Genomic DNA, 16778 nt, shown 5'->3' with positions numbered 1-16778 from the left:
CCAGACAGCTTGTAGTCATTTCTACAATTTATTTTTTTATAATATCACTTGTTATACTTTGTGTTTTTTTAAAAATATTTTTTAGTTGTAGATGGATACAACATCTTTATTATTTTTATGTGGATGCTGAGGATGTGAGGCAAGCGCTCTACCACTGAGCTACAACCCTCGCCCCTTAAACTTTGTATTTTAACTTGTGAGAGCAAATGAAATATTTCAACAATTTCCAAGTTAAAAGAGATTATGAGGCTTGCTCATACTAATTTATTTTGAGTAAACTTGGAGAAATTATGGACAGTGTTCTTTAAAAATACTGGAAGTATTTTATATGTGTTGTTTGTATATACCACGAAAAGTAACATAAAAGGTATGTACTATGATCAGTTGTCAAGGGATGTTGACAGTTCATATTATTTTGGATTTCAATGCTTTCTTTGGCCATCTTTTTTTTTTTCTTCAATATTGTGGATTAAACTTAGGGTCACTTTGCCACTGAGCGATTATTTGCAGGCCATTTTATTTTTATGTACCAGGGATTGAACCCAGAGGTACTCAATCACTGAGCAACATCCCTAGTCCCCCTTTTAAATTTTATTTAGAGAGAGGGTCTCTAAATAGCCTCTTTATTAGAGATAGGGCCTCTACATGGCTTTTAAATAGTGTCTCTAAATAGCCTCCCAAGTTGCGGGAATTACATGCATAAGCCAATGTGCCTGACCTTTTTCTTCTTGGCCAGATATGTTTTTATTACTCAGAATCTTCTTCGTTTGTTCATTAAAACCTGTCCAATTTGCATAGTACATTTTGTTGGGAATGGTAATTATAGGATAGTTGAAGTCCATAGAATTTTTTCTTCTTTGCCGATTAATGGGAAAGGAGAAGTTTATTTTAGGCCATATTTGCTATGGGTTTGAGGACAGAATCATCCCAAAAGGCAGGATTTATAGTAAATTTTTATTGTATGAGTGTTTCCTATATTGTAGTGTTTCTTATACCTTACCAGAAACCAGAGAATGAGTTTCTGCTACTATAATACCTGTCTTTTTTTTGTTTTTGTTTTTTTTCCTGCTATACTCTGGATAGAATCCAGGGGTACATTACCACTAATACATCCCCATTTATTTTCATTTTTTATTTTATTAGACAGAGTCTTATTATAGTCTGCCCTTGAACTTGAGATCCTCCTGATTTATCCTCCCAAGCAGCTGAGATTACAAGTGTATAGCACCATATCCAACTTATAAACCCCTTCTTGTTCAATAGTTTGTGGATGTTGGAAGATGTTGTAGGTGCTAGGGATTTTAAAGAGAATTACATTGTTTTTACTCTGAAGTAAAATGAAATGAAGAAAATATCCAAGTACTATATTATTCATAGTCTAAGTGTATTGGGCATTCAGTTGCCCAAGTGGTGTGAACATTATTTTTTAAAAATCTTTGTGTGGATTTTTTCGCAGATTTTCCGCAGATTTCCAGTGGCCCCACTGATCCCTTATCCACTCATCACCAAGGTTTGTTTAAATCTTATGCTTGATGATACTTGTGTTTACTGCTAATTGCCTGATTTGATTTCTGTCAGATTTCATTATTTAAAATGTTAGATTTGTTAGTATAGGTATTTTTGTTTATTTATATTTTGTTAAGACTTGTACAATATGTCTAACCTTTAGTCTTTCTATTGATGTGGGTTTTTCTTTATTCATTACCTCCTGTTCCCCTTGTTTTTTAGGAGGATATAAATGCCATAGAAATGGAAGAAGACAAAAGAGACCTGATATCTCGAGAGATCAGCAAATTCAGAGACACACACAAGGTAGTATTCTTGTTTTTTTACTTGATTTCAATCTAGACTTTTTTCAGAATCCAAAGCAAACAGACAAGAAAATCAACCTTACATTAGAATATATTTTTAAATGTTTTTTTGTAGGTTTAATTGATACTTAGGTAAAAACAAAGAAAAACAAGACTAGTATCATATTAAAGTGGTCCTTGACATACTGTGCTTAGTTTTTTCAGTTACTGACTACTCTACAGTCATTTCACTTTAATATGAATAAAAGTTAATTTTTAGATTTCAACATAAACATCAAGGTCAGATTTAAATTAGTTTCAAGGGGACATTAGGATAACATACATATAGTGTAGTATATTTCTGGGGACAGTGTAACTTAATTTTAGGAAAACCTTTTCTGTAGAGCTGAGATTAAAATTTAAGATTTATATTTGTTTAGATTTTAGTTGAGTGGGGGAGATTTTTAAAAGTAAGTCAGTGGTTACCAGACTTACCAAATTTTAGATGCATGGAAGAACTGTAAATTCCCATAAAGCTAATCTATTCATTGACCCCCACCATTATGATAGAGATCATATGGTGACTAATGCAAGATGAAACTCTCAGCTTGGAAAGTAACAAGGAATAGGATGTAAGTATGAGCTTCTGTTTTTTATTATATTTATGGATGCCCCCTCAGAAAAATATGCAAAGGGGTAACTGGCTTGGAAATGGGTATTTGTGTCTAGTAAATCCCACTCACGAGTTTTGCCTATTTAAAGCTTCTCTCAATGACAGTGCATCTGGGAGTCTTCGCTGGTGTTAAAGGTGATGCTTATGGATGGTGAAATGCAAAACTGCATGAAATGTATTTTGAAGGTAGAGATAATAGGATGTTACTGGGTATTGTTCATAGTCTGAGAGATCTTTAACTCAGTGAAATGTTAAGTGTTCATTGTGTCTCTGTTCAATTTGATTTTTTGTTTTCTCATTGCTTTCCATATCCTATGTTGACAATGAATGCCAGTGAATCAGTGTTGCTGAACACTTAATGTCCAGAGCTGCCCAGCCATAGCCCACCTACACAGTGCTTTTTCAGGAATTTAATGTGTCTGAAAGCACACGTGCAATTCTCCCAAAATCTGAGTCAAATGGTGACCTGTTGGAGTTCATTTTATAGGAATACTTTTGTTTAGGTTCAATACTCAAATTTAGGGCTGAGTAAGCTTAAAAATGGTATATAGTTGTGTGTGTGGTTTACCCCCCCTTTTTGTTTTTATTTATTTGTCAAACCTTGTTGTGCTATTAGTAAATTATGAGGAAACCCTGTTTGAAAAAAATTCAAAAGATAATTGCTTCATAATTTAAGAACCTTCAGGCATTTCATTGCCTTACTATTATTTTAATGGGCTGAATGTTTTGAATTTCCAAAATGCTTTAAATATTAAAAAATCAAAACAAAACAAAAATAGTTCTCATTGGGTGGTGTGATTAAAGAGGGTATTTGAAATTCTAGTAACAAGAAATGAGCTCAGTGAACCTTTGCATGTTTTGATATGAGTTTATTAAATAACCACGGACTGTCAGGGTATCAGCGTGGCAGGGGGCGTCCATTTACAGCACGGATGAGTCTGAAGAGAGAATAAGGTAAGATTTTTGATTTTTAAAAATCTATTCTTTCCTTTTTTCTTTTACTATCTTACATTTTTTAGACACGTCCCATTTCTTCTTTCTTCAGTCTCTAAAAATATACATATATATGCTATATATATATGTCTAAATATATCTCCTTGTGTGCACATACATACACACATATATAGCATATATAAATAAGTAACTTTTTAGAAAAACATTTAGTATGGAGTAGAACCTCATTTTTATTTATATAGAACCAAATTTTTGAAATGAGTTTTGAAACATTATGTAATAGAATAAATAACATAGTGAATGAGCAAGAGTACAGAATTGAGGAATTGTACAGTAGAAATTAATATTGGAACAGCTAAAAAAATCTGTAAGTATCTACAATCTCAGAAATAAATTTCTTATAAGTGTATGACATTGAGGTAAGTTTTAAGTAGTCTAGCCTCATTTTATAGTATAAGTTTCTATCTTTCATTAGAAGTGTTTCAGAAGTGAGATTTTTGACCCCTTAATAGTTTTCAGTTTCTGTTTTCTACCATTTCTTATCTCTTCCCTTTGTAGTTTCAATGTATTCAGTACTGGCTCTGCCTGCACTCTGCTTTGATTTAGACGGGCATGGTAGCTGAATATATTGATGTCTCATACATTAGCTTTTCTTTCATAATCCTCTATCAGTTCTCTGATCCATGAGAAGAGGAAAAAGAGTATCTCACAGGTAAGACTGCTTTTAAAGTTGTTTCAAATGCTTTACATGACTGAGAAAACAAAAATGGACATTTTATTGTTGCAGTTTAAATTTCATTTTGGTGAAACTAAACATGGAACCAAAGGGATAAATGTGTTTTGGTTTTGTTTTGTTTTACCTGTTTGGTTTTTCTTTTTCTTTTCTTCTGAGTTTATATAGAAACCTTGTGGTACACGGGTTATATTTCAGGGTACAAACTTGGTCTGACTTTGTTATTTGGTTTATTTGTGAACGATGTACTTGCTCTTCCTCCCAGAAACATAGCTTGTAGGCAAGGTTAATCCAGTGTTGGCGATCCATGTCCTAGCACAACATCTGTAAGTTAATACACAATCATTCCTTCCAGGATGGATTTATCATTGTAAATATATTTTTATTGTCTTACAGGCATAATGGCATAAATATATTGCTTTTACATGTATTAACTGAAAGTATTACAATAATATACATTTTTGCTTGAAGTGAGTGATTTTCAAAGTTTTTGTATTTGGTGGGCTGTCCATCTTGTAATGGTGGGAGTAAATATTTCCATAGATCAGAAGGCAGATCTTGTCTGAATTCAGGTCATGTTTCTTTTTAGCGGGTGGGCAAAGAAGACGGCAGAATACTGGTTACATAACAGTGACTTCACTCTTTTCTGCCTTCTCTTTAAAGTCCTCAACCCTTAAACCTTTAAGTAATGGAAAAATCTTTTTTTTATGATTAGTATTACTGATTTACAGAGATTCATAATGGGCAGAATTCAGTTTTAGTCAAGTGATTGTATTTCTAGAAATTATGAAGAACCACCACATTCCTCATTGTCATTTTAGTATTAATCATTGAGTGGACAGCCACACTTGACACAATCTCCCAGCATCCAAGATTGGAGATTCCTGGTCTGTGTAGAGTATATGGTTTTGCACGAAAAAAGTAGTCTTGTGATTGTTTCAGTTTAATTTGTCAAGTAAAACCACAGATATTTAATATTAAAGTACCAGTGGTTTGATGTTTTGTTCCTAATAATGGGCATTGCGCCGGGAAAAACCTGAATACTGAAGCTGCAGAGTTAACTCTAAAAGTACTTTTATTGGTTTCTAGAAACTGGAAGAAGAGAAAGGCAAAAAGGAAAAAGAAAGACAGGAAATTGAGAAAGAACGGAGAGAAAGAGAGAGGGAGCGTGAAAGGGAACGAGAAAGGCGAGAACGGGAACGAGAAAGGGAAAGAGAACGTGAACGAGAAAAGGAGAAAGAACGGGAGCGGGAACGAGAACGGGATAGGGACCGTGACCGGACAAAGGAGCGAGATCGTGATCGGGATCGAGAGAGAGATCGGGACCGGGATCGGGAAAGGAGCTCAGATCGTAATAAAGATCGGAGTCGATCAAGGTAAGTCTTTATGGAACTAATTATGATTGGTGGATTTGGTTGAACTAAGATTAGTCCTCCCTGTTACCATTTGCATTTATGAATTGAGAGAACTTTCCTAGCTAGGAAACATTCCTGGCTTTCTACACAGATGGATAACATTGGTTAATTTCAGCTGTGTAGTTAACTTCTCCATGAAGCCTGTTTTTAGGGCCCTTTAGAATGTACAAGCTATTTACTATTTTCTGGGCAGACATAAGTAGTTATCTTTTCTGTGGGCAGTTTTTCTAGGAGGCCTTTCATTGAAGTCCTGTATATTGAAAAGTATGCTGTAGCATTACTCCATTTAGCCCTGGTGTGTGTGTTTATTTGTATCCCCTAAGACTGCTACAGCTTACCTTTTGGCTCCTAGTAATTTCACCTTTGTGGACTGGTTGTTTTTCATTTAAAATTGTGTTGTAATTTGATTTCATTTGAAAAATCATCTCATTCTTTATAGGAATTAGGGCAGAAGCGAACAAATGAAGCAAGGAGATAATAGGAGGAGGGAGGAAAAGTCACATTCTTTTTCACCCTAGTTTTGAAATACACATTACTTTTGCAGTTTTTTACTTGATTGTAGATGGAAGGAGGTACACTTTGGTAGTTTCAATATGGGCTCATAGTTTGTACTTTACATTAAATTCCCTCCTTTCCTTCCTTCATAGCTGTTATGGAGAATTTCACGTGAAAAATCAAAGTATTGTTTTACAAACTTTTATGGCAGATATGTATATATCACTGGCATCATTCTAAATATTTTTTGTTATTTTTGTCATTTAGGACTTTATGGTTGACATTTTTAAATGCTTATATGTCAATATTTATACTTTTTGCCCAGGCAATGTGGCAAAATTTTCTTTGTGTTTGTCAGTACCATATTACTTGAGCACTAGTTAGGTAAATTGACTGTTAATATGTTCATTGTGTTTGATTTGGGATTGAACAATGTCTTTTTTTCCCCTATTATATACTATATTATATGATGTAATATGTATATAATATGTAATATCTCTTAATTTTTTAATCTTTTTCAATGTCGGTTTCATGTATTTGTTTTCTGACAAACAAAGAAGCATTAATTTTCACTGTAGACTGCACTTCACAAATTGGGGCTGCAATTTGTCATTCTTTGCTCTGCCCCTTTTCCTTTGCTTTCCTGATTTTTTTTTAACTTTTTTTTTTCTATACCACATTTTTCACCCTCAGCGCCTAGTGTGTCTTTCCAAAGAGTATAGAGAAGTTTAAAATTCTGAGAAAAACAAATGATAAATTCTGGATCGAGAATTTGTATGTTGGTATATATAATATATATGTTGTTCTTGGTCCTTAAAAGAAAAGTTAAATTAGTCCCACAGAGTTTTAAAAAATCTTTCCTTTATATAGAGAAAAGAGCAGAGATCGTGAAAGGGAACGAGAGCGGGAAAGAGAGAGAGAGCGAGAACGGGAGAGAGAGCGAGAACGGGAGCGGGAAAGAGAGCGAGAAAGAGAACGGGAGCGGGAAAGAGAGAAAGACAAAAAACGAGACCGAGAAGAAGATGAGGAAGATGCATATGAAAGAAGAAAACTTGAAAGAAAACTCAGAGAAAAAGAAGCTGCTTATCAAGAGGTAAATTAAGGAAATGCTTTCTTTAGCATGCAAACGTGTGTATGTGTGTGCATGATATTGGGGTTCAAACATGGAGTCTCATGCATGCTGAGCAAGTGTTAACACCACTGAGCTACATCTCTAGCACTGTTTGAATTTTATTTTGAGACAGGTTCTTGCCCATGCTAGACTTGAACTTGTAAGTATCCTGCCTTAGGTTCCTGATTATCTGGGATTATACATGTGCACTTTCATGCGCGCGCGCGCGCGCGCACACACACACACACACACACACACACCCTTTAATATCATTTGTGCAAGTTTAATACATTTTTACAAATAACTTTTTGTGCTGCTATTTTTTTTTTTTTTTAGTATATATATTTTTAGTTGTATTTTATTTATTTTTATGTAGTGCTGATATTCGAACCAGCACGTGCTAGGTGAGTGATGTACTGTTGAGCCACAACCCCAGCCCCTGTTCTTCTGTTTTTAAAGCATGTTAATTTTGGGGGGCACGGGGAATCTGTATATGAGGCAAGCAGTTTACCAGCTGAGCTATATTCTCCGTCTCTGTTTTATATTTTGTATGTTAGTTATTGTGGAATCCTTAGTATAAATTTTTAAGGCTTGAAAATTTCTTTTTTAGCGTCTTAAGAATTGGGAAATCAGGGAACGGAAGAAAACCCGGGAATATGAGAAGGAGGCTGAAAGAGAAGAAGAAAGAAGAAGAGAAATGGTAAGATTCCAGGTTAAAAATAAGTGATTTTGATATTACAGTTGTAGCTCAGTAGCATGGTGCTTGACGAGCATGTATGAGACACTGGGTTTGATTGTCCGTACCACATAAAAATAAATAAGTAATAAAATAAAGTTATAAGGAATACAAGAACATTTTTAAATAAATTGTTTTTAGGTAAAAACCAGATTGATTCTTACTGTTAACTAGAACTAACTTTATAATTATATTAACTTCATAGTTCTTAGATAATTTTTGTGTATTTCAAGCCATCTTGACACATTTTCAGTATGCAGATCTTTTGTTTTAAGTTTTTGCTGCCCATAGCATAATATTTAAATAAATTTATCATAATGTATAAACAGTGTTTCTAGAACATGTTTTGGTTAAGAATCCACAAAATTGAGTTGGCATAGTTGGCTAAAGCAAGTAATTTGAAAAGACTTGTTTTAACAAATCAAATGTAATGTTTTTCTGTATAACATGTTGTTCCTTAGCTCAACCATATTATTCTTTAACAACAACATGAATTTTGCCATTTGTATTTACACTATTCCTAAGCTAATAGTAAAGCAATTGGCATAGTTATTAAGTAAACTGATGAAGAGATTATTTTATCATAGTATTTGCTTTAGTGGTATGTTCCATGTGTTCTGTCTTTGCCAGAATATGGAATTTTCTTTATCTCCAGTTTGGAGATTATTCATCCAAAACTTCCCTGGAGTTAGGAATCTTCTCCAAATAGCTTTTGACCATGAAACATAGAGGGATTTTTTGTAAGTAACCTGAAGGGTGCATGCAGCAAGTACATAGATATTATGGCTTTTCCAGATGTTAGATCCAGTGTTAGACATATTTATTTAAATTTTTAAAAATTAGATTAAAAATTATAAAAATTATAAAAGGCAGGCTGGGGTTGTACCTTAGGGGTACAGCACTTGCCTAGCATTGTTAAGTACTGGGTGCTATCCTCATAACCACGTAAATATAAATAAGTAAAAAAAAGTATTGTGCGAACCGCAACTAAAAATATTAAAAAAAAAAAATAAAAGGCTGGAAATCTACGACCATGATAGTGTGTGTGTTCCTGGGTTCAATCCCTATTACTGCAACAAAAGGCTTTAAAACTCCTGTTTTAGAATTTCTTTTTCATTCTTAAGATTAGAAACTAGGAAGAGAATAATGTATGAGAGAGAATTAATTAGGGGAAGAAATGCAATCAACAGCATTGTAATGATTCTTTTAATTCTTGTAATGATTCTTATCCTTACATGGTAATCTGAAGCTTTTCTATAGACAACACATTGTATGTGAATTAGTTGTATTTATGAGTTAAGAAAATCCAGTTACATAAGCAGTTACTTGCTTATGTTCTTGTTTCACCCCCATCATCTTATGAGTAGTAAGCTGTGTTTATATTTCAGTGTTAACCTGATGGGCCTTCCTGTGTACCCATACCTCAATAATTAAAGACATATGTAAACACTGTCAGTTACTGTTGTCAGCATACTAACTCCTTTAATTCATTTGACAAATTTGAGTGTATTTCACCGTATATCTTAAGTACTGGGCATATAAGAATTACTAATTACCCTAATTTTGAAATTGAGTATCCTTATTGAATAAAGCAATTATTGTAAGGGGCATGTTTTGGGTGTGTTTAAGATGCCTTCACAATATTTTAGAAGCAAAGGAAGAATATTATTTTCTGCTATCTAGGAGGGCTTTTCATGTTTATTGTTATATTGTGGAAATTTGGACTAGATGAAATGTGTCAAAAACCATTGTGTGCTTTGTATATAGACATGAGTTTTTTATTTAATAGTTACTATAGATGGAGATAAAATAATTAGGTATGATTGTTATATTTGTTAAACTAGAAATTCCAAAATAAGTGATTTCATGTAGTGTCGTGGTTGGTTCTATCAGCTTAATGTTAGGTAGACAGGTGGGAAATTTTTTTGAGTGTAGTCTGATTTATTTTTAAAAAATTGTTCTTTATAGATATACATGACTGTAGAATGCATTTTGACATACATACATGGAGTATAACTTATTGTAATTAGGATTTCCGTCTTGTGGTTGAACATGATGTGGAGTTACAGTGCTTATGTATTAATATACAGGGTGGGAAATGTTTTTTTTTTTTTAAGTTAGGTAGGTATTTCCTTTATATTGGTGCATGATCATAAATCAGAATTTTTATCTTGATTTCATTAGAAACAGCATCATCTACGGATAAAATAAAATTTAAAGTATTTTTTGATTAATAAATTTAATACCTTCTACTTCCTAGTGTGCCTAGATTTCATTGGTGAATAATTATTTTAAAACTGATAATTATATTCACACAGAAGATATTATTTGTAACATACTGTTTTTTTCATAGATTAAATCCTAAAGCTATTGTTTTATAGATAAAAGAAGTGTGATTTACACTTAATACATGAAGTATATAAGAACTCTAAAATTGAAGTAATTTGAATAAGAAAAAAGTGTGTTCCTAAGAAAGGACAAGTGGATTATTTGAATGACTCTTTTATGTTACTTTTGTATACTTTGTTCTTCATTTCCGAAAAGGCTAAAGAGGCTAAACGACTAAAAGAATTCTTAGAAGACTATGATGATGATAGAGATGATCCCAAATATTACAGGTAAGGAAGCTTTGCTTTATGAACTTATACTTCAGGTTATTTTGTTGTTGTTGTTGATGGTGTTGTTTTTGTGGTGCTGAGGATTGAACCCAAGGCTTTGCCCATGCTAGATGAGTGCTATACACTGAGCCACTTCCTTGGCTTAGTTTTGTATTGCCTTGTGTACCTGAGAGTGCAGGTTTCCTAAGTGTAGGAAGAAAGCTTGAAATGATTTGTGGGACCTGGAGGGAATAGGAGAATCAGGAGTAAGGTATTAGGAAAATATAAATAATTCAGTGTTATCGTTTGGATTGGGGAAACATATAATGGTACACCAAAGAATACTTTTTTTCCCAATTGTTATATAACAAACCCTTACGGGTATTTAATGTTTTCTAGAAAGTTTTGTTTTCGAGGAATTCAAGAGTGGTATATGTCAAACTTCTCTCCCAATTTTCTACTTAATCCGTATAGTGAAGTGAAAATTTTAATTTATTCCTGTTTTTGATTGCCTAGTCATATCCCCAGGCCTATTTTGTATTTTATTGATAGAGTCTCACTGAGTTGCTTAGTGCCTCGCTTTTGCTGAGGCTGACTTTGAATTCTTGATTCTCTTACCTCAGCCTCCCAAAATGTTAGAGTTATCGATCGGCATTTTCCCAGTGTTCTCTGGTATTTCTATTCTTTCCTTTTAACACTTATGGCATGATGGTAAGATATTTTTTGGTACCTCTCAATCAAACTACATGTTCCTTGAGGTACTGGACACTATCTTGCTAAAATTTTATTATCTCTACTGTGTGTCAGATAGGTTGCAGGCATAATAATGGGATTGAATATATTAATACACTATGGGCAAAATATTTAAACACTGAATTCAGTAACTTAAACTGAAGGAGTGCCAATGATTTGACTTTGTAAAAAAATGCTGCAATGTAGGGAAAATTATTGAGTTCTAGAATCATAAAATAGTAATGCATAATAATACATTCTGAAACATAATGGATTATTACGTAGGAGCAACTTCTCCTTTTTAAAACTTTTAGTTGGTGAATTTTAAAATTTTATTTATTTATTGGATTGTTATGTGGTATTGAAAAACTAACCCAGTGCCTCTCAAAATCTAAGCATGTGAGCTACCACTGAGCCACAGTCTCACCCCAGGAACCTCTCTTTTCTATGGATTCTGCATTACTTCATTCTGGAATGTTTCTATAAGGAAAACAATGAATTGAGGATACAACCTTTTTTGTTTTTAATTGATTAAGTACTGAGGCCTTATATATAATCTTCAATTAAATTACATCCCCCAGTCCTGTAACTATTTTTAGTGGTATTATTAATGCTGCTTATATTAATTTTTCAATATTTTTGCATTAAGAAAATCCCAGCAAGGTTGGCATTTGAGGAAATTCAAGTTACTCACTGTGGAATGGGCATGTAATGAAAGCTCCATTACCTCTGAAAGCTACCTTTTTACTTGTTTTAGATACTTAAAATGACTTTCAGAATTTAAAATGGTAATTAATGACAAGACAATGTTAATTTTTGATACATTAACATGTAGAGATTCATTGTCAATATCCTAATGAGATAGGACATAATTAAGACAATTTTAATCCCTAGCATAAAATTTTTATTATTGAACAGAGATGCTGTTAGATATATCTGGTATAATAGTCAATGACCTAAGTGTTAAATGAGAACTGTTACTTTTTTCAGGGGGAGTGCTCTTCAGAAAAGGTTGCGTGATAGAGAAAAGGAAATGGAAGCAGATGAACGAGATCGGAAGAGAGAAAAGGAAGAGCTGGAGGAAATTAGGCAACGCCTTTTAGCAGAAGGGCACCCAGATCCAGATGCAGAGCTTCAGAGGGTGAGAGATACTACAATATCTTTAATGATATTGCTTTATGTTTAAAAGCTGTATTTTTTGAAAATAATTTTTTTTAGTTGTAGACGGACATGATATCAAATAAAGATATTTATTTTTATGTGGTGCTCGGGATCGAACCCAGTGCCTCACGCATGCGAGGCAAGTGCTCTGCCACTGAGCTACAATCCCAGCCCAAACGCTGTATTTTTGTTTAAGCAGAATACATGTGAGGCTGGGGTTGTGGTTCACTGGTTAGAGCATTTGCCTATCACAGCGAAGCACTTGGATCGATCTTCTGCACATCTAAATAAAATAAATATGTATAAAAAAGGAATACATGTTAATGCTTCATGGAATTTACTATTTTGTACTGTTTATTTCATTTTTATTATAGAAAGCAGCAGGATTTATTTCCTCTTTATTCTGAGTATTTTACAAATGTATGATCAAACAATTGCAAATCATTTAATTTGTCTTTTGTTTTTTTTTTTTTTTTGGTGGGAGTGAGGCTAGAACCTTTGGTTGCCCTAAAACTCAGCTACATCTGAAAGCCATTTTTCCCCCCAACTGAGAACCATTTTTATTTTCTGTTTTAAGGCACATCATCTTTCAGTACATTGCCCAGACTACTTTCAACTTGGAATCCTGGAGCCTTAGCCTTCCAAGTTGCTGGGATTACAGTTATGTGTCATATCATTTTATTTGAAGACATCTTAAAATTCAAATAGTTCCTTTGTGTTTCATTATTGTGTTTTTTCCCTACCTCACTTTTTAAAATTAGTGCTTTATAGTTATTCATAGTGGTGGGATCTTTACATATTTGTATATGCCCACAGTATAACAATGTGATTTGGCTAATGTCATCCCTAGTATTCACCCTTTTCATTGCCTTCTCCCTCTCCTTTGTCCCTTTCTTTTATTTTACTGATCTCCCTTTGATTTTCATGAGATTCTGCCCCCTGCCTCCCCACCCCACTCCTTTCTTTTCCATTTTCCTTTCTAGCTTCCACATGAGAGAAAAATATGACCGCAAACCTTCCAAGTTTGCCTAATTTCTATTAGCGTAATATCCACGGTTTATCCATTTTCTTGCAAATGTCATGATTTGATATTTATGACTGAATAAATCTCCAATGTGTGTATATACCACATCTTTTTTTATCCATTGACGGACACCTAGGGATACATAGTTTGGCTGTTGTGAATTCACGTGTTCGTGAATATGTATTTACTGTAATATGATGACTTTGCTTCTTTAGGATAAATAGTGGAGTTTATAGCTGGGTTATTTGAGGAACCTCAAAAGTGATTGCCATAGTACTAAAGCTGATTTATAATACCACAGATATGTTCTTTTTTCTCCATTTTCTTTCCATTGGTGACTCATTTCTTGTCACCATAAATACATGAAGCATAACATGTATTCCTTTTTTATACATATTTGTTTTATTTAGAGGTGCAGAGGATGGATCCCAGTGCCCAGTGGCTAGAATTGTGTTCTTCCTATAATTTGGTAATGTTTAATGACTTCCTGTGATTAGAGTTGCCTTACCTCCTTTTTCACCCCAGTACTGGGAATAATTTTAGGGTGCTTAACCACCAAGCCAGGTTCTCACCAAATTGTTTATGACCTTGATGAGTTGCTAAGGCTATCCTCATACTTGTGATCCACTTGCCTTAACCTTCAGAATTGCTGGTATTACAGGCATCTGCCAGCTCGATTCCCTCTCATAAAATACAGAAATATATTTTCTTTTAAGAGAGAGAGAATTTTTTATTTTATTTTTTTTTTATTTTTTATTTTTTTAAATTTTTTTTTTTTAATATTTATTTTTTAGTTCTCGGTGGACACAACATCATTGTTGGTATGTGGTGCTGAGGATCGAACCCGGGCCGCACGCATGCCAGGCGAGCGCGCTACCCCTGAGCCACATCTCCAGCCCGAGAGAGAATTTTTTAATATTTATTTTTTAATTTTCAGCAGACACAACATCTTTGTTTTGTATGTGGTGCTGAGGATTGAACCCGGGCCGCATGCGTGCCATTTTTGTCAGGAGAATGTCATTTAAAGAAGGAACAGACCCTTTTCTTGCATTTAAGAATAGAGTGTCATTTTAGAAAAGTTTTTAGTTCTCACTCTATGGTGAATCTAATAATCTTATGAATTTTTGTTAAGTTCTTGTTTAAGTAAAGAGAAAGTTCAATGTAGATGACAAAAGGAATCATTTAATGATATAGTACCCTAAATTTAGTAACCGTAATGATGCTTTCTTTTCATATAGTTTTCATCTTTTTGTTGTTCGTCGTTGACTCAGATTCCTTACTTTCCCAATTTGTTCTTTACCTTGTTTAGGAATATAAAAATAACTACCACCTCTAGTCATCACCTAGAGAAATGATTGTCTATGACCATTCTGATGATTTGAGTTCCCTTTTATATGTTGCCTATACTCTAAAATAAAGCTTTCATTTATAGTTCAGTGAAAATATAAACATGCTGAGAGTGAAAATATAAACATGCTGAGTGTGGTTCCACATACCTGTAATCCCAGAAGCTCAAAAATTGGAGTCAGGAGGATTGTAAATTCAAAGCCAGCCTTTGGTTAAGCACCCCTGTTTCAATCCTCAGTACCCAAAAAACAAAACAAGAAACAAAATAACCCCGGAAAATATAAGCATATACTGTGGCCTTTTGAATTCAGCAGATTAGTTTGTATTTGTCTTTTGAAGATCTTGTATAAGTCACTGAAGGATTTATTCAGTTTTCTGATTATCAAGTAAATAGTGTTCACTCACATCTAAGCAACAAAAAAAGGTAGGGTTGTGGATATAGCTCAGAGGGAGAGTTTATGCTTATGATTGTAAGGCTCTAGGTCCACCAAAGAAAAGTTATTGTACAGAAAAACATTGTAAATCAAAAAACAAGTTAGGGTTGTGTTCTCTTTTAAATAACTTTTTTGTTTGTAGATGGAACAAGAGGCTGAGAGGCGTAGACAACCACAAATAAAGCAAGAGCCAGAATCAGAGGAAGAAGAAGAAGAAAAGCAAGAAAAAGAAGAAAAACGAGAAGAACCCATGGAAGAGGAAGAAGAACCAGAGCAAAAGCCTTGTCTCAAACCAACTCTGAGGCCCATCAGCTCAGCGCCATCTGTTTCCTCTGCTAGTGGAAATGCAACGCCCAACACTCCTGGGGACGAGTCACCCTGTGGTATTATTATTCCTCATGAAAACTCACCAGATCAACAACAACCTGAGGAACATAGGCCAAAAATAGGACTAAGTCTTAAACTGGGTATGTTAACATTTCTCCTCGCCCATGAATATATGTTGCTTTAAGGAAAAATAAAGAATACGCTCCTTGGTAGGTAGATAGAAAAGTATTAAAAATGCCTTTCTAGCTCACGATTGTTTTCATAGTCCTACTAGTGCTCCTTATCTGCAGCTGCCTCGAGTTCTGAGAAGAAGTGAAAAGTTAAATTTTCTAGCACTTGTGAGTAGTGAGTTATTTTTTACAGTTGGCCTCTTTCTCTGCGATTTGTGAAAGTAATTTCTGCTGCTTTTGAGGGATGGTGGGTTGTCAGATGTTGACATTTGGCAGTGAAGTCATCTTGCTAACATAGTGTTTTTACTATAGGTGCTTCCAATAGTCCTGGTCAGCCTAATTCTGTGAAGAGAAAGAAACTACCTGTAGATAGTGTCTTTAACAAATTTGAGGATGAAGATAGTGATGATGTTCCCCGCAAAAGGAAACTTGTTCCCTTGGATTATGGTGAAGATGATAAAAATGCTGCCAAAGGCACTGTAAACACTGAAGAAAAGCGCAAACATATTAAGAGTCTAATTGAGAAAATTCCTACAGCCAAACCTGAGCTCTTTGCTTATCCTTTGGATTGGTCTATTGTGGATTCTGTGAGTAGCAAATTGTATGTCATCAAGTTATTGGGAATGGATTTAAATATGGCATGCTTATTTTATTATATTAATGACAATAGGTAGGGATGATCTTGACACTGAGTAAATGCCACAGTCAAGGAATTTCTAATGGGAAAACTCTTGGTAGTTGACATCTTCATTGATTATAATAAATGATTATGTGTACCTGTCTTAGTTCAGCTTTCAAAGGAACATACTGTATTTTACTTTAGGGTTTAGTACATGTAGTAAAAGATATAATTCTTTTATTCATTAACCATGTTATGTTTTGTAGATATTGATGGAACGACGAATTAGACCATGGATTAATAAGAAAATCATAGAATACATAGGTGAAGAAGAAGCTACATTAGTTGATTTTGTTTGTTCTAAGGTTAGTCTTTTATTCTCTCCACTGTTAACATTTATTTGATCACTAATTTAATATTTAAACTAGTAGACATTTTGTGAAATAAGAAAGTCTTACAG

The 16778-nt window shown here is 33.9% G+C and overlaps 1 protein-coding gene across 3 annotated transcripts in view; it reads left to right on the top strand.

The window, feature by feature from the left end:
- Positions 1-16778, top strand: part of Rbm25 (RNA binding motif protein 25) — a 65591-nt gene that overhangs the window by 41676 nt on the left and 7137 nt on the right. For all 3 annotated transcript variants that reach the window (XM_026400704.2, XM_026400694.2, XM_077800348.1), the window contains exons 8-17: positions 1457-1510; positions 1729-1812; positions 5240-5526; positions 6931-7153; positions 7782-7871; positions 10452-10525; positions 12227-12377; positions 15345-15669; positions 16012-16286; positions 16585-16683. In XM_026400704.2, coding sequence (XP_026256489.1) covers positions 1457-1510; positions 1729-1812; positions 5240-5526; positions 6931-7153; positions 7782-7871; positions 10452-10525; positions 12227-12377; positions 15345-15669; positions 16012-16286; positions 16585-16683 — 1662 coding nt within the window. The remainder of the gene's footprint in view (positions 1-1456; positions 1511-1728; positions 1813-5239; positions 5527-6930; positions 7154-7781; positions 7872-10451; positions 10526-12226; positions 12378-15344; positions 15670-16011; positions 16287-16584; positions 16684-16778) is intronic.

This window comes from Urocitellus parryii, chromosome 6, assembly GCF_045843805.1.
Source record: "Urocitellus parryii isolate mUroPar1 chromosome 6, mUroPar1.hap1, whole genome shotgun sequence".
Classification (NCBI taxonomy): domain Eukaryota; kingdom Metazoa; phylum Chordata; class Mammalia; order Rodentia; family Sciuridae; genus Urocitellus; species Urocitellus parryii.
The sequence above is the reverse complement of the archived record's forward strand: the minus strand, read 5'-3'. Positions and strand labels throughout refer to the sequence as shown.